This window comes from Siniperca chuatsi, linkage group LG4 (genome assembly GCF_020085105.1).
Source record: "Siniperca chuatsi isolate FFG_IHB_CAS linkage group LG4, ASM2008510v1, whole genome shotgun sequence".
Classification (NCBI taxonomy): domain Eukaryota; kingdom Metazoa; phylum Chordata; class Actinopteri; order Centrarchiformes; family Sinipercidae; genus Siniperca; species Siniperca chuatsi.
The window spans coordinates 18786159-18808613 of NC_058045.1; the positions used below are offsets into that span (position 1 = coordinate 18786159).

Below are 22455 nucleotides of genomic sequence, written 5' to 3' on the forward strand. Positions count from 1 at the left end.
GTGTAAGCTGAGGAAGGGAGTTCTAATAAATATAGGTGGGCAGGCACATGGATTAGGAGAGAATAGTCACAGACACACACTTAGAGTAGTGCTGGGTATCGTTTGAATATTTTGATATCGGTGCAATACAATAGCTGAGTTTCAATATAATATAATTTAAATATAAACATGTTTTAAGCTTTTTTTGTCTATCAAAAAGTATGCCAAACAGCTCAATGCATCAGTGTTAAATTAAGACATTTGCCTAAATAAAATATAGTCTTAAATTGGAAAACATCTCCCGATTTAGATCAAGAAATACCTAATTAAAGAATAAAATAACCTAGCCTTAGAATCAGTAGAGGCTTTCGATGACCACTTTCAATACTTAACACTTTTTGATACTTGATGCTACGAACACATTTCAGTCAGTACTCAAAAAGTATTGAGGTTCGATACTGAGCCCCTAACACACACACACACACACACACACACACTTACACCATTACCCACTGCACCACTAATTTCCCTTTGCGATATGACCAGATCATTTCAGCTACCATCTCCCTATGGATTCAACCCCCCCCCCCATCATTTCCAACACCCCCAACTACCTAATCTCCCCCTCTCCTCCTCCTGCCCCTCCTCCACCCTCAATTGCTCCATCTATCCTCCCATCTTCCTCCCTTGGTGACTACCTCACCCCCCAGGCATGGCAGCTGTGTTCTCCTGTAGGCATTACATCACTGCAAGAGCAGCCTTGTTACTGATCCCCTGACAACCAGCACTATCAACACACACACACAAACACACCAATACACATGCACATACAGATACACACACACACTTGTGCACGGGCACATATGCTTGTGTTTGCGCATATTGGAGCAAATAACTGTCTAACCCATCCAGAACCCCTGCAGCAATGTCCTCTCTGTCTTCCTCTCACCTTGCTCAGTTCATCCTTGTCACACATGGTTGCAACACACGCACACACAAAGATGAACTCACACACACGTAAACTCACAGTCTTCATCACCCTAACCTGCCCTATCCGGGGAATGACGTCTCTCTTTCCTGTGATATCCTGACAGATGATCTGTGGTGTAGGGTGACGCTTCTGTCACTGCCTGTCTCACCGGGGAGGGAAGGGTTTACGGACGCTGACAAAATATTTTAAATAAAAAATATTTTATTTATATTATGATACATAAGTACAAACTTACATGGAACACTTTTCCATTGAATATAATATAAATCTAGACAGACTTTTTAGGAATTATTGTTTGCATTGGTCATTTTAGACTGAAAAATAAGCCTACAATAATAATAAACAATATAAAGCAATATTTTACAATATTAAGTTAATAATGTACAAAATGTATAATATTTAGTATATTAAGTTAAAGATTTGCATAATATATATAATATATATATATATAATATATCCACAATAGCTGTGGAAGCAATAGATTATAATGTGAAAAACACTAAATCCAAATGTGTATTTCCTTGTTTTCGCTACAGTAGTCAGGTGCAGATAAAGTCTTTTGTATGTTCATCTACCATCTAATAGTCTTAACACTCATTGCTTGTACATGAGCTACATTCGTTCTCCATTTCTGTTTGCACCATTCACAACACACTTTGTGGCTTCCCGTGCAGAGAGACTGTGCAGTGTTGCTCTGGTCTCCAAGGCCCCTTTGGCCTTTACGCACCTTCTCTCTTTCTGCCTTACACCACTATCTCATACTCATCTCCACTTCTCTCCCTGTCTGTTTTGGCTGGTCTCTATGTGTGCATGTAAACTGTGCGTTGTCCCAGTAACAAGCCCTCTACCATAAAAGCATGCTCTAAATCTAAGAGATGTCAGAGGAGGGGGGTGCCCGGAGTGACCGTCCTACCTATTTCTGTCGCAGCAGGGCACACATGTGCAGTCAATAAAGAAGGCCTGGCTGTCATTTATAGCGTCTTGGCTGTAATCCTCTAATTAACACACCTACTATTCTGAGCCTTGTTACCCTGCTGAGGACTAGAGGAGGGTGAGATGGGTATAAAGAGAGTGAGGGCAATGTGTTTGCTTTAGGAACTCAAAAGGGTTTGACCATGAAAACATCTGCGCCTACTTTGTTTTGTTGCTGCTTGCTTCGACTGCTTTGGGTTTGCAGGTGTTAGGAAGTTGTGTGTTTCAAAGCTGGTTTTATGGCTTCGAGCCACACAGACAGAACAACCAAACCGAGGTGTGCCTTAAAACCGGGGTGATGATCGGTGTGTTTTAAGTGCAGTGATCCCAGTTGACCACTGTGGAGTGCCACACCTGCTCCAACCAGCTGCAGATGAGGAACAAAGTGTGTGTGTGTGTGTGTGTGTGTGTGTGTGTGTATTCTGAATTTGTGTTTGTTCGTGGTTCGACATCCTCCCAAAACCAATGTCTGCATTTTTCACAAAGCTCATCATCACCAAGTGACCTATTTCCTCTCCCGCCCTGTCTCTCAGTGACCCGCAGTTGAACAGAGGGTGACGTAAGGCTGTTCTCAGCCGTGTGTGATCATTCAGGGGTCTACAGTGATGAGATGAAGTCAGTCAGTCAGCATGCAGCTGCCCCCCTAACTAGACAGCTTGTATAAGCTTATTTGCCTTTTTTTTTTGGAGCTGGGCTCACTGTGGTGATGACTAAATGTACTTGAAGCCCATCTGACCTGGTTTGAATGTAATCAGTGCACCGCGATGTCTCAACCAGAGACTGAGTAGACAGTCAGACAGGACATTTGACTGGCCTTCTCATGGCAGGTACTGTTTTAAGGAATCTGTGCTATTACCAGCAAGAAGCTGAATGACAGATGAAATGGCAGCCAAAAAGAACTGCCATTTTAAATTGATCAGTTTTACAAACCAAAATAAATTGGTCTCCTATGTTAACATGCATAATATTGCATTTTGTGCTTTAATGTGCTTTATGTATTTAAAACAGCTGTTAACTTTCAGTTAATATTCAGTCTCCTCCAGCGGTTATGTTAAGTCTTGTGCTGCTTTGTTTCCATAGCTGGACTTGTGGCCTACATGTTTGTCATTCCATAGTAAAGTACTGGGAGTCTGTGGCCTGTCAAATGGATGATGGCTGCCAACCACAAGCTTGTTTGGTCTTCTCATCACCTCTAGTCGTCCCTTCCTCTTTTGTCTGCTTTCGTTTCTTTTTTTTCCCTACTCCCCCCATCTCTACAGCTTCGCTTTCTTTTTCTCTCCTCTCCTCTCCTCCTTTTCATCCTCAAACACGGGCACACCTTGTCCAAACACAGGCGCGTTAGACATGAACCAGCGCAGGAAGCATGTTGAAGTCACACACATTCCCTCACCTTCAGAGACAAATCAGCTTCCAACACACTGACACAATCTTAATCCCCTCTGCACTTTACAGCTACAGTACATTTAAGGCAATCAACCTAATGTAGGTATTCAGCTACTGCTTACTGATATACTCTGAACAGCTTTATTACAAGTGCAGAAGCTTTAGTTTTGAAAATCATCTTTGGCATTTATTATGAAAACAAAATAGGACATTTGAAAAGCATAATTCTGCACCTCATGTATTTATTATTGCTTTGAAACTGTCAAGTTCACAAACCCTCAGCAAACATCGTCTTTCATATTAAGAAGCACGTTGTCATGCACATCAACACAAGCCTCTTTATATAAGCCAAACATTTTCCTCTCTTCCCTGTAATCAACAACATAGAGACCAGTCACTCTTGTAGCAATGTGTAAGCATCTGCTAAACAGCCCGATAGCTGTGTCTTAGCCTCCATCCTTCCCTGATAGAGCCCTGCTCCCAGCTAGGCCCCTGAGGTGGCCGCATATTTGTTGGGTGAGTAAGGAATGTGGTTACATGCCTTAGACATTAGCTATGACGGAGCGCTGGCTCCACTAGAGAGGGAGGGTGCAAGGGAGGTAGCAGAGGAGGAGGAGAAGGGAGGGAGGGTAGAGTCTGAGCTCACGGCAAGTGAGCTCATTCACCCCCGGAGCTCGAGGAGAGAGTGCAGCTCCGTCATTCTCTTTGCAGATAGAGAGAGAGAGAGAGAGGAGGGAGGAGTATAAGCCAACTGAGCGAATGAGAGACAGGGAGAGTGGAGGAGCACAACAATAGTGGGCTGCTATTCTGGCTGTGGACTCACAGATACAGAGAGCGCGCTCAAAGAGACACACAGACGCTCTGTAAACCAGCTGCAGGCTGATTACAGCTGGCTTAAACGTACAGGCGATACTTTTCTTTTTCCTCTTGCTCTCTGTGTGGCGAACATTCTTCAAAAAACCACAAAATTACTCAATATTGATGCAGGAGCATTTTAGGAATTTTTGTGGTCATTGCATGGGATTTTGACCAAAGGTGGACTTGAGCGTGTGCACAGACATTTTGGACTAGTTTTTGTTGTACTGGGTCTGTTCTCTGAGGATCAGCACCTGGACACTGGAACAGTGGACTTGAGCACCAGCAGGAGTTTTGTCTACTTGGGATTTTTACACTGTGGGCTCACCGTAATTAGCCCTCTAAGGAGAACACTTCTGTTTGTTCTGACATTTTTGTGTGGCGAGGGCTCACTCCAACCCTGAAGGAAGGAGCACCAGAACATTTCCATTTCTGTTTGTGTGTGTGTGTGTGTGAGACAGTGTGTGTTCTGGGGGATGCCTCTGGATGTGGTGATTACCCCAGCGGAGGACTGTTTTTGGCCGGACCTGCAGGACACAGACATGAGGCTGAAGATACGGGTCCGCCGAATGAAGGAGGGGAGAGAGCTACGAGGTGTGTATCCACCTGGACTCAGAGTAGGAGAAGTGATGTGTGTGTGTTTGTGTGTGTGTGTGTGTGTTAATAAGGGTATGAGAACATCCCTTTCTGGCAAGTAACATGAGGATGTAGGCATTTGTGTACAGAAGTTACCGAGCTATCATCCATAGTGAAGATGCAAAGAATATGGAGTATGATTTAATGTGATATAAACACAGAAGTTGCCGGGGATTTGGCTGTAGCATATACCACTGTTGTACACAGTTTAAGAAGATGTGTATGAGGGGAAATGATAATATAATAATGGTTTGTGCACTGCAGATGAGTACAAAGGCAGAGTGAGCTCTCAGGTATTGAGGTATTCCAGTCCAGGCATGCTGCAAATGAAAGATAGATGTGAATTGAATTTTAAGGACGTGTACTTGATCTGTAGTGAGATTTACTGCTACAGCAGGCTAAAAGAATACAATGCGGGGACCCAGCCAAACCCGCTAATTGTTTTCCCACCTTTTTGTTTGCGCAGTTAATGTGTTTAGAGAGACAGAATAGGAAGAAGGAGGATTAAGAGGATGACATTATGAAGACGAGAAACGATGAAGAGGAAAGAGAGGAGAGAAAAAGGGCTTGGGGGGGTGAGAGCGAGAGCTGTGACCCGCGGTATGACATAGTGCTCATGCTCTCTCAGCCTGTGGTCATTGAGATGTAAACTATCACAAAGGCTCTTTCTCTTTCTTCTCCTCTGCTCTTGGCTTTTCTCTCGCTCCTGCTCACTCTCTCTCTGCAGAATGGTGTCTTGTGGAGATTATGTTATCAATATGTGTGCAGTGTGCACTGCAGGTGTTTAACATAACACCTTTCACACAGAGCGATGAGGCAATGCAGAGCAATGGTACTGTGAAAGAATTCTTTTTATATGCACACAAAACACTAACATGCATATTGCACAACATTTGTTAGTGTTACCGTTGGATCCTTTGGGTCATAAATGTATGAGAATATGAGTTTATGAAAGTTTGTATGCAAATGTAGATGCTATGTGCATATCAGGGCATATCAGAAAGCTGGTTCAAAGCAGTTAGCACAGCAGCTCTCTACACCTGCCACACTTCACACTGTTAGGTGTGTGTTTCTTTGTGTGTGTGTCCACATGTGTGTGTGCAGTTCATATCAGCCAGGTTTTGCTGCTGGAAGTGTCAAACTCGTTAGCTCAGAAAAAGCCAGCAAAAAAAAACACACGTTTGCCATCAGCAGGTGAAAATAGAATTGTGTCAGTCACAGGTTATTTTGAGGCACTTCGACCCATCTCTGTGGAAATAGATGTGTGACCTCAACCTGACGCCCTGCTTGAAAAACGATGACCTCATCCCACTAGCTCATCTATGCTCTGTCAATCTACACATTTCTGACAGACGTGGCCTACTCTACCCCCCCTAAAACACACACACACTCCCATGGCTTCTCCAGGCTGCAGCAGTCTTTGTGGAGCTGAGTGGGACATGTGTGCAATGATGTCATGTTGGGAGGGTGAGGGATGGTGGTGGGGGGGTCACATTGAGATGCTAATGTCCCCTCATAGTGGAGGGGACAGCTGGAGGGGCACAGAGGATGGCGTCATGTCTCCCCCGATATGAACCACAGAAGAGAGCGATGGAGGGAGGGATGGAGAGGAGCGGTGTACTCATTCAGGCAGATCAATGCCCCCAGGCCATGGAGGGTTGTGTGTGTGTGTGTGTGTGTGTATGTACACGCCTGCCTTGTGTCGTCCCCCCCCTCCATTAACAGACGAGTTAAAGAGGGCAACTGAAAGCTACACAGAGACTGAAACACACACAGAAGCGAGAGGGAGGGGGTGAGCTTGTATTGACGAGGCAGTCAATTGTACCAACAGCAGTGATGTAACAGCAGAGCTCCCATTAACCATAACAGCCAGGCAGGTGTCGTGTGTCTCTGTTCGTCCGGTCAGTATCCCTGGGATTCCACATCCATTCAGCTTTCTGCATCGATTCACGCAGCAGCACAACCCCAAAAAGCCAGAATTTGATCCAAATATCTTCTGCTAAACACACACTTTTCATGGCTGTGGGATAATAACCTGCACCTTTAAATTGAAATGTGAATATTAAATTAGTTAGTAGGAAATGACTGCTACCAGCAAACAAAGGAGGCCTGAGTGCTCGGTTCTGACAGGGCAAGAGGGGAAAATAAGCAGTTGCATAAGTGATGAAGTGGGCAGAGGAAAACGGAAAAAGGAAATCACCACTGGCTAGTGTTGCAGATGGCGACACAGTGCCCTCTTTCCCTGTTGTGTGTTTTCTTTTTACCAAAAATGTCCTTTTTTTAGAGTATGTGTTCAGAACTGGGTTAGTCACATCCTGTCCAAGTACATTTTCCAGAAGTCAAAGATACATGAGGTAGCGCTGTGCAAAAGGTGATCTAGTCGCCCCAGAAAAAAAAAGTTTGAAGGCTATTTATGTGTGGCCTGACATCATCTCATCAGCATGTGACTGAAAATGACAGGTTTCCTCACAGCAGCCTTTATCTCTGTTCAACAAAAAATGTGTTTCTGTTCATTTTCAAATCAAACTGTAGGGTAGGATTCAAGCTGAGACAAGCATGAAGCCACCTCGTGATAAATATTGGAGTTACCCAAATTTTTGAAGCCAGTTAGGTTTGTCCCTTGAGTTTAATGTAGCAGCGTGTTAGTCTCTGTTAATTATCACGCTGTGCTGAAGGTGAACTCATCTCTCCCAGTTGACTTTCTGATGTCATCTTCATGGACAGCTGGGCTGGTGTGTGTCACAGGGTATTTTCAATGACCTCAGTGTGACTGTACTGTGTGTTTATGTGTATGCTTTGTGTGCTTAGATTGGAATGGACAGATGTGTCATTCTTGTCTTTTGGAGAATGTGAGGCTATGTCTCTTTGGGTTATTTGGTGCTGTGTGTGTGTGTGTGTGCGTGTGTGTCACTGTGTTCATATGCCCTTTGGACGCTCAGTTTGTGTGTTTTATTCCATCTTGACAGCGCTCAGGGGGACATGATGAGCCAACTGTCATCAACATCACTGCCCTTCTTCGTCGTCATGGCAACCTTAAATAGAGTGGGGTCAGGTGACGAGGTGACAATAACATGCTATCTCCTGTGTGACTAACGTCCATTAGCGCCAGCCATGTAAAGCTTTGACTACAAGGAAGGTGTTTGTAATTCTGTTGACGTAATGTCACTGCAATGTAATAGCCCTTAAAAAGCAGGCAGGCACACTCAGTCCTGCTCTCTTATCTCTGACTTCAGTTTTCCTTCATGCCAGTAACCCCTTATTCACTCTCCAAGTCACACTGCCAGTCTTCCTGCCGTTTTAATGTTTATTTAACACGAGATGAGTAATCATGTAATCATGGCTGTAATTATTAATCCAGACACACACAAGATCAAAGGGCAAGAATATTTTTAGAAGAGTATTTTCATTCATGTGTTCACTTCCCTTCATACACACAAACACACTTTCTCTTCAGTGTTAAACACACACAAGCACTATCTCCACTGTGGAACGTCCTGTCTTCTACCCTTCTAACAACTCTAACAATGTCCTCGCATAAAGAGGGAAATGGTTGCTGTGTGACGTGAGGCTTTTCCTGTTGATTTAACTGTCTCCAGGAACATACCACTTCCTCACACAGATACAGTATATATATGCCTGTGGTGGGGGCTATATGTAGCAGCATTTATTTACTTTGCATGTGTGTTTGTGTGTGCACAGGCTCCACACCAGCAGCTTGGGAACAGAGAAACCAGGAAGAAACCCTTCAAAGAACTACCCTTCCTCCCTCTGTTTTATCAATTAGTGACACTGTAGCACATAGGATCACTAGAAAGAGGCTCTGGTGGAAATTGTACAATGCCAGCGCAGTCTAAAGCCAAACTGTGAACTACAAATGGCTGTTTAATCTACTGTTTAGTCTAGACACATGCTAGCGCAGCAGCTATCCCTCAGTCTCTCTTTCTTTGCATTAAGCTTTTCTTCCTGTATCTTGTAAGTTATCTGATCGCTCTTTCTGCATCTATCCATCTACCCTTCCCTCCACTCCACCCCACATGTGGAGCGCTGATGTCATTGCTCCGCTGGTTGCCATTAATAGCTGTAAACAGACAACTCTTCTTCACTTTACACTTAAAGGGACAGTGCACCCAGAATAGCATTTGGTCACGATGAGGATGCACCCAGCCTCAGAAGCTGTGGTGTTGTGAAATACTAAAGCTGCTATCCTCTGACCGTTTGCACAGCTTTATTGTGCAGCTCATATCTGTTGAGTACACAGTCCATGCTGCTGACACCGTGTGCTCTGTCTGTGTGTTGGCCAGCCTTTGCTACATGAGCAGTGCAGCTGGGTGTGTGTTACAACGGAAGGCAATGTCCTGCCTGCACTCTCCTGTGCATGCTACTTTAGAACAGTGATGTCATGTCTCACTCACTCTCACTCTCACTGTGACCGTGTGTGAGTGTGTGTGTGAGTGTGTGTGTGAGTGTGTGTGTGTGTGTGTTTGTGTTTGCGCTATGTCCCAGATTGGTCAGGCAGGGCTGAACCTAGATTAGTTTGTAATCTCCTTTCTGGGGCTCTTGGTTTCCTTGAAGCACTCCCCTCCCTTCTACACACTTCTCAGCGAGGTCATTACCCATTCCTCAACACACACACTTCACCCCCACCTCTACTGGTTGGCCCCAACCCTGTAGTTATACAACCGCGGTAATGCAGAGTAATGATGAGTGTGTGTATTTGTGTGTGTGTGGAGATGTGCAGTGCTTATGTGGTGGACAGAGAATTACAGACAGTGAGAGTGAATATTGAGCATGACTGCAAAATTTTGTGATCATGTCTTAGATTGTGTCTTCTTGGAGTGTATCATTTTATTAATTTGTGTGCGTGCATATATATGACCGTGCGTGTGTGTGCAATGCGGTTGTCAGGGGGATGTTACTGGGCCTCTGTCCTGGCCCTGCACCTGTGGCCTCTCTCATTCCCTCAGCCTGACGCAATGCACTGCTACAGGACATGAGCTCATGCAGGAAACAGAGCCACACACACACATATACACATATGCCAAAAGTGGAGCCGCCTGCCTCTTAAAGGGCCAGACACACACATTCCTTGCCGCCCAGAAGTTAACCTAACTCACACATAGAAGTACAGAGAGCCTCTTCTTTGCTCCTGTTGCACTAAGCAGGACCCAGACATTGTAGCCCAGATTCACCTCTGAAAGCCTATAGAGCGTCTGTCTGCTCTACTAATGGTGGTGCGATGTTCTTAATGAGTTCATGGGAGTCTTTGCAGAGTTCCCAGTGTGTTGCATGACTGCTCTGTGGAAAAACATTAGTGTACCTAACCAGTTCTTCTCTCCTTCTCTTCTTTCTCTGCAGGAGGTTTTGCTGCTTTCTCCTCCTGTTTCCCCGGCCTGTGTGAAGGGAAACCTACCACTGCTCTACCTATGAGCTTGTCCCAGCCCTGCTTACCTGTGGCTAATGTAGGGCCCACTCGCATCCTGCCACACCTCTACCTGGGCTCACAGAAGGACGTCCTCAACAAGGTAGAATTTATTTTGCATCTTGTCACTCATTTTATCACCGTCATTGAAAGATAACTAACTTGTTATTGTTACCTGGCAACAAAACATGGCCTTGAACTCATTTTATCTCTATCTCTGCAGGATCTGATGGCTCAGAATGGTATCACCTATGTGCTGAATGCCAGCAACACCTGCCCTAAGCCAGACTTTATCAGCGAGAGCCACTTTATGCGCATCCCAGTTAACGACAACTACTGCGAGAAATTGCTTCCCTGGTTGGACAAAACTAATGAATTCATAGGTAAGAGGAGGGAAATTTTAGTAAAACAATAAAGTGTTTGGATTGAAGTTGAAGATTAGCAATACAAAGCACAAAAGCCACTAAGGGGAGGGGCTTTATAAGGAAGAGAATCCACCTTAAGTTATGTGTTGAACAATGCAACGTTATTCAATACAACATGTCCGCACATTGTCACAATTAATAAACATTCACGTGCAGCTTAGGTAACAGTAGCATCAGGTATAACACGTCCGTTCAGATGTACTCTTCCAGGAAATGTCAGTTTGCTTTCAATAGACATTGATTGTCTCCAGAGACTTTGTGCTAAAGATGTGTATTCATACCTGTTCGTTACCCCCCAACAGACAAAGCTAAGGTGTCAAACTGCAGAGTCATCGTGCACTGCCTGGCTGGAATCTCGCGTTCAGCAACCATCGCCATTGCATACATCATGAAGACAATGGGCTTGTCATCAGATGATGCCTACAGGTATGCTTGCTTCTCCCATCCAACACCAGCTGAGCTAAGGTGTCAGCCTCAGTTAAACGGCAACTTACTGTTGAAAACAATGCTAGATGCCCCCCCCCATTCGTGAGAAATTAAATTGTTAGAGGGAACCGAGTGTGTACAAAAGGCTTTGCTTTGCCTTGTCTGGACAACACTGGCACAGGATTATGTATTGTGCATCAGTAAAACTTATGCCCAGGGTAATTCTGACCTTAAAAAGTTTCTCATTATGTCTCATGAATGATTTACAGTAAAACCTTGGCCACAGATAGTAAGCAAACTGAGAGTGGCCTTGTCAAAACTGCTTTCCTGTGACTAATATTTTCCAACTCTTTTCCTCCTTACAGGTTTGTAAAGGACCGAAGACCGTCCATATCCCCCAACTTCAACTTCCTGGGTCAGCTTCTGGAGTTTGAGAAGGGCCTGAGATTATTGCAAGCTTTAACTTCAACCTCTGATGACAAGATCTCTGAAAACAACACTAAGCAAAGCTCAGACATTAATGGAGTCAGCACAGGTTTTGAGATGAACGGTCACCGCAGCAACTATGACTCATCTGTGGCAGAGCCACACATCACACCAGAACCCAAGCTGCCGTCACCCACCTCCCTCCAGCAAGGCTTCAACGGCCTACACCTCTCCGCAGAGAGGATCATGGACACTAACCGGCTTAAACGCTCCTTCTCCCTGGACATTAAGTCTGTCTACTCTCCTAACAGTCCCCACTGCCCCGGCCTGGCACCCACACACTCTGAAGACGTCCCCAAGCTGTGCAAGCTTGACAGCCCTGGAAGAGGCACCTCCAATGGTGTCTGCTCCCAGTCTCCCGTCCTAGACAGCCCCAGTCCCTCTGATTCACCGTTCCCCTCACCAGGCAGCGGGGGCAGCATTGGAGGTTTGGGGCTCGGAGGAAGTGAAGGAGTCCATCGGTCTGGTTCTTCCTCATCCAGACCCAGGAGAAAACTCAAGCACTGCTCTGGCAGTTCCCCAATCTATTCACAACCATACCAACCTCCACAGTCCCTCAGCTTGTCACTGGACCACAGGAGCCCCAGTCTGGACGAGAACCTAAAGGGCTCCCTACTCCTGTCACTACCATCCCTGCCCACCGTGGGGTCTGGGGCCATGTGGACCAAACACAGAGACACTGTCCAGGCCACCACTCCCGTCACTCCTGTCACCCCTACCACAGATGCCCCTTGGCACTTTGGGGCAGAGGAGGGCGGTAAGGGAGAGATAGAGCTGGGAGGAGGGGGGGTTGGACGGGGAGAAGAGTCATCGGTGAGATTTGGGAGCAGCTCGGCGTATATGGCGTTTGGGTGCAGCGAAGGTGTGCGGTTACGAGACAAATCCCAGAGGGAGAAGCCCTCAGCATCACAGTCACAGAGAGACCACCGGGACTCCATGTCGTCGTCCACAGTGACCATGTCCAACAGTGCGAACAACAGCGGGCCTGCATCAGAGAAGCAATTCAAGCGTCGCAGCTGTCAGATGGAGTTCGAGGACGGCATCTCCGAGACGCGGTCCCGAGAAGAACTGGGGAAAATCGGGAAGCAGTCGAGTTTCTCTGGGAGCATGGAGATCATTGAGGTATCCTGACAGATAATGGACATGATCAGAGCTGTCCCTTGGGGGCAAAAATGGACCTGATCAGAGGGAGTGCAAGAAGAGGATATATGACGGGAAGCAGAAGAGGCTTTTTTTGTGTGCTCCCCTCACAGACAGTGTTAAAGACTCCAACTGAGAGAAGGACAAATAGATACACAAGCAGAGCATTAATGTGAAAAGGTTAGCAAGTGACCTAGCATTCGCACCTGGACAGATGTGGTGCTTAGCAGACCACAACCATCCTGAACTTTCATACAAATCTGAAGAAAAGTCTGCTTAGGGGGGTAAAGGGGGTGATTGTAGGTACTGAAACTCTTCATTTTTCTGAGCTCTGTCGCAGATAAAAAGAAACAACCCATGGCAAGTGTCATGTTGCATCCTTACTATATAGAATATACTTATTTTGACAGAGTTCTGACACAAACTGCTTGCCTGCGGTCAAATGTAGTGTGCTTCAGTGGATGTATAGCTTGTGATTTGAACCAAGTCCCATGTTTCCTCCCAGAGTTTCACCCCAGTGTCAGAAAGCCTCAGAACCTCTCACGGCTACGTCCGCCCCCCTTTCCAGTGGCTCTGCCTGCTACAGACTCTGCATAACAACATCAACAACAATAACAGACTCCTTAACAGCACCGTCTCCTCACATCATCACAGCACAAGGCAGAGAGACTTAATCTAAAGGCGGTACTGTATCCAAACAATGAAGGATCCCCAGCATTTTATTGCTGAAAAGACTTATGGGCAGCACCCCCACACACACACACCCCCCCCACCCCTAAAAAAAGCACAGTGTGTCTTTCCTCGTTCCCTTGTTTCCAGTGTTAACAGCGTGATGGGACTGAGGTTTCGGGATGGTGGCGAGGGTTGGTCCTTCAGCTCCTTTATAGACCCCCCCAACCCGCTCCCACTGCTCCCATGCACCAGAAAGGCTGACTACAGACAGACAAATACTATATATACAATATAAATATATATATAGCAATTTTAATGGACTTCTAATTGACTTTTTTGTTCAGTTATAGTTTTAATTTATTGTATTGGTTCATTCTGGTAATGAGAAATAATATAATGTTTTGTGGATTTATTTCTTTTTTCTTTTGTTGAATTATTATTATTATTATTATTATTATTATTATTATTATTATTATTATTATTATTATTATTATTATTTGCTGTATGGTATTTATGAACACACTCAAACAAATACACACATTCAGCAAATTCAAGCAAGCAATATGTGCTGTTCCTTCTTTGGGGAGAGTGATGTATGACTTTGAAATGCACTTTTCCGCTTTCTTTCCCTCACACCTTGGCAACATGATACTCTGAAAGCCAAGTCTTTTGAGTTTTGATATAGTACAAGTATAGAGCCTCTATTTTGTGTTTGAATCTGCAGTCTGTATTCATGGATTTATCACAATTGAGGGCTCAAGCGTTAACTATAAAATAATTGTTTTGTTAGACTGTGTGCAGAGGAAGTAGGCACACACATTCTGATGACTCGCATACAGTAAACATTTTCTGCCAGTGTGATGAGGGCTTGCATAACAACAACTATATTCAAACAGACGCACACTCTTTCACAAGTTTGAGATTTAAAGACTTCCACCACCGAGTGTCTTCTCCGAGCCAGCACCAGTTCATCATCATCATAGCGTGTCCCACCAAAGCTGAAACCAACACACACACCCTATACTGTATGCACTTACACATATTTTCACATATGTAAATCATAGGCCCTACACACACCCTTTTGTTCATTCTCAGGGGATCTTTCAGTGAGCCAAGCCCGGCACAGGGTACACAGCTGCTGGTACATCAGCACAAAGCTCCCTCGCTTTCTCTCTCTCTCTCTGTCTTTTTTTGCTCTTATTTCTTATTTTCCAAAGCTTTGATAAAAACAACATAACAAAATGGAAAGGAAAAAAGAGGATCTTCATATCTTGAGGTTAAAGAAATGAAAACTTTGCTCTCCTGGTGCGAGATAGTTATTTATTTATAATGTAAAATGTGTTTGTTTTTCCTTTGACCCTTGATTAGCTTTTCTCTCTTGTGATCTCTGACTTTTGACCTTGGGCTGCTGCAGCTAAAGTAAGTTCAGATAGATTCCTATGTTCCCCTGAGGCTCAAGCAACCTCTCCTCTCCTCACCCTCCTCCCTATATTTTTAAGAAATGTTGTTAGAATTATTTATGATATGTAACAAAGATGATGCAGGCTGTCCCATTTGCTAAAATTGTCGTTATCGAATAATAATAATAATTATTATTATTATTATTATGTTGTGTAAATAGCAATGCATCTAAGAACACTGATGAATTTAGATGAGTTTTTAAAAGAAAATCCTGATACCTTAGGCTGCTTGATGCAAAAATACCTCAGGTTCTATTGAAAGGCTTTTCCTTCCCCTGTACATGTTTTGTGAAAATGAGACAAAAATACAGACATGACAAAATACAAACTCTTCTCTGCTTCTTCTTGTGTGCCTGCATGGGGGCTGAACGGGGCTGGGAAGGGAATTCCACAGAACAGATGAACAACATATTATGACATCCAGAGTCCTGGAGTCTTATTATTGATGTTCTGTTTAACCAACTCCACTCTGACCACACAACACAGCTTCATTGATTTTTTTTTACTCAGAATGTGCCACATGCTTCTATATGCTGATGGGATGGTGAATTATTTAATAGAGAAGATGTGTTCAAAATAACTTTTAAAAAAGGCAGACCCACCTTATTATGTTTACACCAAATTATTGTTTATAGTGTAATAAGATTGGAAGACAATTCAACATAAATGTTAACAGTGGTGGAAGAAAAGAGGAAAGTAAAAGTAGCTATACCACAATGTAAAAATACTATGTTACAAGTAAAGTCTCTGCAGTCAAAATCATACTTTATGTCATCATCTAAATGTACTAAAATATGAAGCTACAACTAGGAGAAGGTTAGCTTAGTTTAGCTTAGTGTAAGGACTGGAAACTGGGGGAAACAGCTAGCCTAGCTCTGTTGTGTGCAAAAGTAACAAAATCTGCCTACCACCAGCACCTCTGAGGCTCACTAATTAGCTGTTGTCTGTTTATTTTGTACAAAAACTAAAGTGAAAAAGTTGGGATTTTTCCGGGGGTTTGGACAGAGCCAGGGCAGTTTCCTTCCTTCTTTCAGTTTTGTAGCTAAGCTAAGCTAACCTGCTGCTGGTTATAGCTCCATATTTGCCGTACAAACATGAGAGTGGTATCAATCTGATTGTCTCTTTCTTGGCAAGAAAGCAAATAAGCATATTATTATTATTATTAACAACATACAATATTTCCCTCTGAAAAGTGGAGTACATGTACAAAGTTTTGAAATTTTGTACAGACATTCATGGTCCCCAGAACTTGACTGACTTTGATAACTTTGGTGGTCCCCTGACTTTTCCTCTCTGCCCACAATTAGGTCAGAACGATGTTTTATTTTGGGCAAGAGTGAAATTATGGCTCAGAAAATGCAACCATCTGAAAGATGTCAGCATGGCCTGCCAATTTAAGGTGTTACTTTCTGGTCGCAGTCTCCTCTTGCGGTGTGGATTGGAATCCCACTTCTAACAGGAAACCTTTTTATTGGATGTTGTTATTATCACAATGCACACATTTAAGGAATAAATCAATGATCAGTTGTTAAGGTATTATGTCCTACAGTGTAGAGGTTTGTCCAGCTGAGTAGTCTGTAGCTGCACAGTTTCTATGATAAAGTGTCTCTGCATTGGCCGGGAATCAAACCCAGGCCTCCTGCGTGGCAGGCGAGAATTCTACGACTGAACCACCAATGCTTGAAAAAAACAATTATTAGTGATACAGTCCCACAAGAGAAAAGGAGACCCCGAGACCCACCTTCACAAGAGAAAAACAGAAGAACATAGATATGTGTGTGTCTGAAAATAAGGGACCTGTTAACCACACCTCTGAGGAACATCACCCTGTTCCCTGTCTTCTCTCAGATTAACTCAACGTTTGGTATTATCCCTCTGCTTCCTCTTCTCACGCCCACCACGCATACACATGACTGGTTTTCAGGTCTTCACCCCCCTGTTTACCCTGTTCCACCTATTCCTTATCCGACCGTCTGTGGGCACAGGAGAGGGAGGGTGGCTGGTGAGGGTGCAAGGTTTGCCAATGATGTGATGTGTTTGAACAGTGCTTACCTCCAGGGGATGAGAGAATGAGGTAAGGCTAGTGGTGTGTGTAAGAAAGACAAAGACAAAGAGAGGTATTTGCCCTCAGAGGACACAGAGTACACCGATGTTACAAAAAATAGCGTCCAAATCCAGCAGGGGGCCAATTCATCGACGCCCCTCAATGGGGGCTTGACTACAAAGGCAGTTTTGGTTTCATGATGTCATGGTGGAATTTTACCATGTGCAATCAAACAACATCTCTCCACAAACAAAGCATCCCTCCCAAAGCTCCAACATTTGGTTCAGTCTAGCCAGCACAACCAGTGTGTTGTTCTAGGACTGATGGGTGAGGTAAGGAGGAGCAGCAAAGAAGATGGAGCAAATCCTTTCAACACACACAAACACACACACTCACACACACCAAAACCTGATGGCCCTTGGCCTTTTTCAGAGAGCACAATGCCATCTTAATGAGCAAATCACTGAGTCCAATAGGGAACAGGCAGAGGTAATGACATTACCAGCATCTCCAGCTGAGTCTCTCTGCTCTTCCATGCATGTGTGTCTTTATTTTCTGGCCATCATGGGAATTCCCCATGACAAGACCAACGCGTAATGGAATACTCAGTAAATCCCAGATTCTCTCATGTGCAGCCTGCCCGGCATGTTGATGTGTGTATTTATCACCTGGATCATAACAGATAATCCTTTCACAACATGCTTCCTCTGTATGTGTGTGTGTGTGTGTTGCCCTCAGCTTGTATTATATGGAGCTACATCTCGGGTAACCTGCCCGTCTCCCCCTCCGCTGTGCTGAAGTCTGCACTTCAGTGTAGGTTTATTGTTGCCAATGTACTGTCCTCCTTCAGTGACCTGAAATAGCTTTCTGATTTTTCTAGTTATCACTTTTTTTAGTTTTCATTTATATCTTAACTGACTTTAGTGCTTCTTTACTTCACATATGTTTACTTAGACAAATATATGGGAAGGTTAAAGCCAGACAGTCGGCAAATGCAAATGCAAATGTGTGCATGTGGATACAAAGTAGGTGTGTGTGTGTGTGTGTGTGTGTGTGTGTGTGTGTGTGTGTGCATTCATTGACAACATACTGTATATTTGCATGTGTATTTTTATGCATGCATATGAAATGTTCATATGTAACTGTATATGCATTTGTGTATATATAAATGTGTGATTCATATACAGATGGGTGACAAAGGAAAACCCAACCAATGAAGTGTCTTATTTTCATTATCGGTTAATGTGCTGATTATTTCCTCGATCAATCGTCTGGTCTATCAAACGTCAGAAAATAAAGAAAAATGCCTGCCACAATGTCCTAAAGCCCAAGGTGACGCCTTCAAATGACTTGCATTGTCCAAAACCCAAAGATATTCAATGTACAATGATACAAAACAGAGAAAAGCAGCAAATTCTCACATTGGATAAGCTGAAACAAGAGAATGTTTGGCATTTGTGCCAGAAAAAAAGAATATAAACGATTAATCGTTTAGAAAATTAGTTGCCAATTAATTTTTTTGCCGATCAATTAAGCAATTAATGATAAATCTACATTCACTATGTTCTCATTTTGTTGGGTTTTTCCTTTAATTTGTCACCTGTCTGTATGTGTGTGTTTGTATGAATACTGTTTGCTGCTTGTCCATAAAGTACGTGTGTGTTTACATGTATGTGTATATGCGTTTGTGTGTATGTGAATGAATGAATGGTCATGTTTTGCGTTGGCATGTCGATGTTTCATGCCAGTAAAGCTCATTTAAATTGAACTGAAAGTCTGCTGCATTTGTATGTGCATGAATGTACGTTGCGTGTGTGTACGCAGGCACGCGCGTGTGTGTGAGTGTGTATCGACTCTCTCACATCGGCTGATGGGTACCAGACGTATCCATGCTGAGGGGCTGCCTGGCGCCTGGTCCCAGGCCTTCTATATGGAAACAGTTAGGAACTGTTACGTCAGCAGGCTACGGCTTTCTCTTTCTCTTTCTCTCTCTCTCTCTCCGCTTTTCCACTCGCACACGTGCACTCACATCCAAAGTGCACTTATACACACACATATTTTCACAGAACATGCCCACGTTCTCTTTCTTCTCCCTCTGTTGCCCCTTTTCGTACTCTTTCATCTCAGACACACACTCATTACACACGTTCAGTGCTCGAAAGTTGCGTCAGCACAGCATTCCACACTTTTCCACGCGTCACCAAGGATGACTGACTCCAAACAGCATTTCTTGCCCTTTTTCTTCCATGGAAAACTCTTGTCCTTATATAACCCTGTAGTCTGGCAGCCTGCTCGTCCTACTATTTCTCTCTGTCTGTCTCCCTCTCTCTAACCTCTCTCTCATCCCTATCCATCTCTCACGCAAGCGGGCAAAAACTTGAGCTCTGTGGGCTGGGAGGCCGGGAGGCCAGGCAGCCTGTGGTAGCTCCCCTCTTCCCTATGCCAGGCCAACAAGAGCCTTGGTACAACCATATGTGTCCAATATTCTCTTCCTGCTGCTGCCCCCGTGCAGTCATGAGCACATTCATGAGTCCATCTTAATTTCAACATGAATTACAACTCACCACAGCAAAATGAGCTAAATAAATGAACGCAGGGAGTTCATTAGTGCATTTTCTGCAGCAGCAGGCCAGAGTTTGTGTGTGTGTGTGTGTGTGTGTGTGTGTGTCTGAGGCCTGTGGTGAGGAGGAATCCCTGGCTGGCTCTGATGCTCAGCAGGCCTCAGGTAATCCAGCCTAATGCAGTTAGCGTTGTCATGGCCACCTATGTATTACACACCACAGTGTTACAGCAAGACAAGAGGGGGTGTCTAGACTGGCAAATCACTGGAAAAAACAAAGAAAGGCTGCGAGCGGCACACTGTGCTGTCTGGAGTCTTTGATATGAACAACAACAAAAGTACTCCCAGAAGTGGTTCAAAGTAACAATCAAGGATCCGCCTGGTTGATTTTATAAACCACAGAGACAGGTTCAATATCATTTGGAGTATTTAGGGGTTCGATTTGTGCAGAGAGCAGCACCAGAAAGTAGACAGACAGTCATTCTGATTACTCAGGCTGGTGTTGTGTAACTGACTGCTGCCACCTACTGCTGGCTCCCAGTCAAACTCAGCAGCTCCTGTTTGTCCCCTGACAGGAAGGTGAGAGGCGATCAATACTTTTGTTCCATGAGTTGAGCCAGCAGCAGATTGAATGTGCATCAGTCTGTCAGTCCTCGGGTTTCACTTAGCTTCTGTTTGCAGCAACGAAACTAAATGATTGGACAAAGAGAAAGACAGAGAAAGTGTGTGTGTATCTTCATTTCCTCTCTGAGTACTGTATGTGTAACAACGAGCCCCCCCCCCTTCACTGTCAGTGAGTGTGTGTGTATGTATGTTCAAAGTGCTGACTAAAGCAGCTGGTGGTGCTGACATCTGTCTCTGTCTTTCTAACGGTGGAACAAACTGCAACTCTCTCTCTCTCTCTCTCTCCCAGCACCAGCCCCATCAGCACTCTCTGCTCAGGTCCAAACCCCATCAATGCGTCAACACACACACACACACACACACACACACACACACACACACACACACACACACACACACACACCTGTAGTCGGCAACACACAGCACACAGCAGTGCATATCCCATATCTCAGCGTCTGCACCTTCAAAACCACATCCCGGACCACCACTGATGCTTCAGGTGGATGTGGTCCTGCACAAGGTCAGACACTGCCTCATCTCTCTGAATGATCATGGCCAGTATGAAAACTAGACTATCGTAATCAAAGGTTTGGCTTTGACACATACATAAGTGTTAATAGTTTCCCCTCAGGTTGCAAAAAGAGTTTATGAACCAACCATTTAAAAACCAGGCATGGTACTTAACTGGTTTTTAAATGGTTGGTTCATAGGTTCACGTGTTTGGGTCCTCTGGGAAAGCCTGCAACTATTGCATTGTACTCTTGATTAATACTCTCCTTTTCTTACTGCCTTAAATCCATTGGAATGATCAGTTGATCATAATCATGAGCTATTTAAAACATGTTTCTTTGGTGGCACTGGCATTGACCATGAATTTATTCCTAACTGAATCAATAATGTAGAACTGTAATTTGTGGATACTTTGAATGGAGCATTGCACGCATTTTTGTCTGTAGATTTATACACACAGCTTCAGGGGTCAAACTTTGCTTCCGATAAGGTACAGTACCTGAAGTGAGAGGGATTTTCCCCCCTTTTCATCTTAAGTATCTTAGTAATGAAACTTGACACAGATAAACAGCAATAATTAATTGTAATATGGCAGTTACTTACATTGTCATATTTGATAACATTTTCATTAAAATGCACCTATTTGTATATTTATTCAATCATGAATTAAAAGTTAGTAAACTACACAGGGATTTGTCTTTTTTTTAATGAAATATATGGCAGTTTTTACATGGAAGATATAATGATATGATAGAATGATCAAAAGATCAAATAAGCCTCTGTAAAGTACCAGCAATGTGTGTTAGAAAGCACCACGCCCATTTGGTGGCCATACAGTATCCACAACCCATTTTTAAAACGGCATTTTGAAGTTACAGACACAAAATATTATAATACCTTAAAACAGACCTATTGTGGAAAACCATTTCCACTGTAAACACTTGTCCATAATTAGGTCTGGTGGACTGGTGTAACAATCACAAAGACATGATGACTTGTATGTTGCTAAGACAAAGACTGAATCTTACACACAGCAGACTGCTTGCTGCTGACACACAGTGTCTGTGGCTGCTGCTCTGTTATCATTTCTCCTCTCTCTGCCCATGACCTCAGAGCCACATGCAAGCTATTTCTGTTGAGTTGCTTCTGGCTAAAAATGACTTCATGTCTGATTTGCTTGAAACACAAAAGGGGAGGGGGACTGTTCTGTAGACAGTGTTGTTGATTTGCGTTTGATGCACCAGAGGCAAGACTCTTCTCCTACTTCTGCTTCTGAAAATCTCAAATGGTTCTCAGTGCCTTTGGTCTACCAATCCTTCTGGTTTCACTTCTCTCCTTTGCTTAAATCTGTTACATTTCTTCTCAGCTCCCCTCGTCTCTCTCCTTCACCCCACAAGCTTCCCATCTTTCGCACTACAACACTGAATTTACTCTCCATCTGGAGTTTCAAATCTGTCCCCTTCTTTCCTCCACCTCTCTCCTTCTTTCTAGGATGGGAGCACTGGAGCCAGGTAGGTCTGCAGACATGAGTAATGTGGCTGAGACTGACTCATACACCAAGACATCAGCCGTCAGCGTGGAGCCAGCAATGACACAAGCACAAGAACACACACACATTATATACTGAATCAACACACAGGCAGACAGACTTGGTGGTGCCGACAGTATGAAAACAAGTCATGCAAGTGGCCATTATCATCACCTTATATTATGTGATCATTATTGAGAAACTGAAAATGCATCCATCAGTGATGAGATCAGACTGCTAACAGTAAACATGTCTATGACACACACACACATACACACACACACACACACACACACACACACACACAAATCTGCCTGAGTGCATGAAGCCAGTTAGGTTAATGCA

The 22455-nt window shown here is 44.0% G+C and overlaps 1 protein-coding gene and 1 non-coding gene across 6 annotated transcripts in view; one reads left to right on the forward strand and one right to left on the reverse strand.

Annotated features, from left to right (window-relative positions):
- The window catches only part of dusp8a (dual specificity phosphatase 8a), a 43575-nt gene extending 28403 nt beyond the window's left edge, over nt 1-15172 (forward strand). For 4 of the 5 annotated variants that reach the window (XM_044191883.1, XM_044191885.1, XM_044191886.1 and 1 more), the window contains exons 4-7: nt 10172-10338; nt 10459-10618; nt 10963-11086; nt 11452-15172. In XM_044191883.1, the coding sequence (XP_044047818.1) occupies nt 10172-10338; nt 10459-10618; nt 10963-11086; nt 11452-12703 (1703 nt within the window). In that variant the 3' untranslated portion in view covers nt 12704-15172. Of the gene's footprint in view, nt 1-3966; nt 4775-10171; nt 10339-10458; nt 10619-10962; nt 11087-11451 lie in introns of those variants that run through there. The other variant, XM_044191887.1, reaches the window with a different exon arrangement.
- A 1281-nt stretch (nt 15173-16453) lies between these two features.
- On the reverse strand, nt 16454-16524 carry trnag-gcc. Its single transcript has one exon. It is a non-coding gene; the product is annotated as a tRNA-Gly (tRNA).
- Between the last annotated feature and the right edge of the window lie 5931 nt (nt 16525-22455).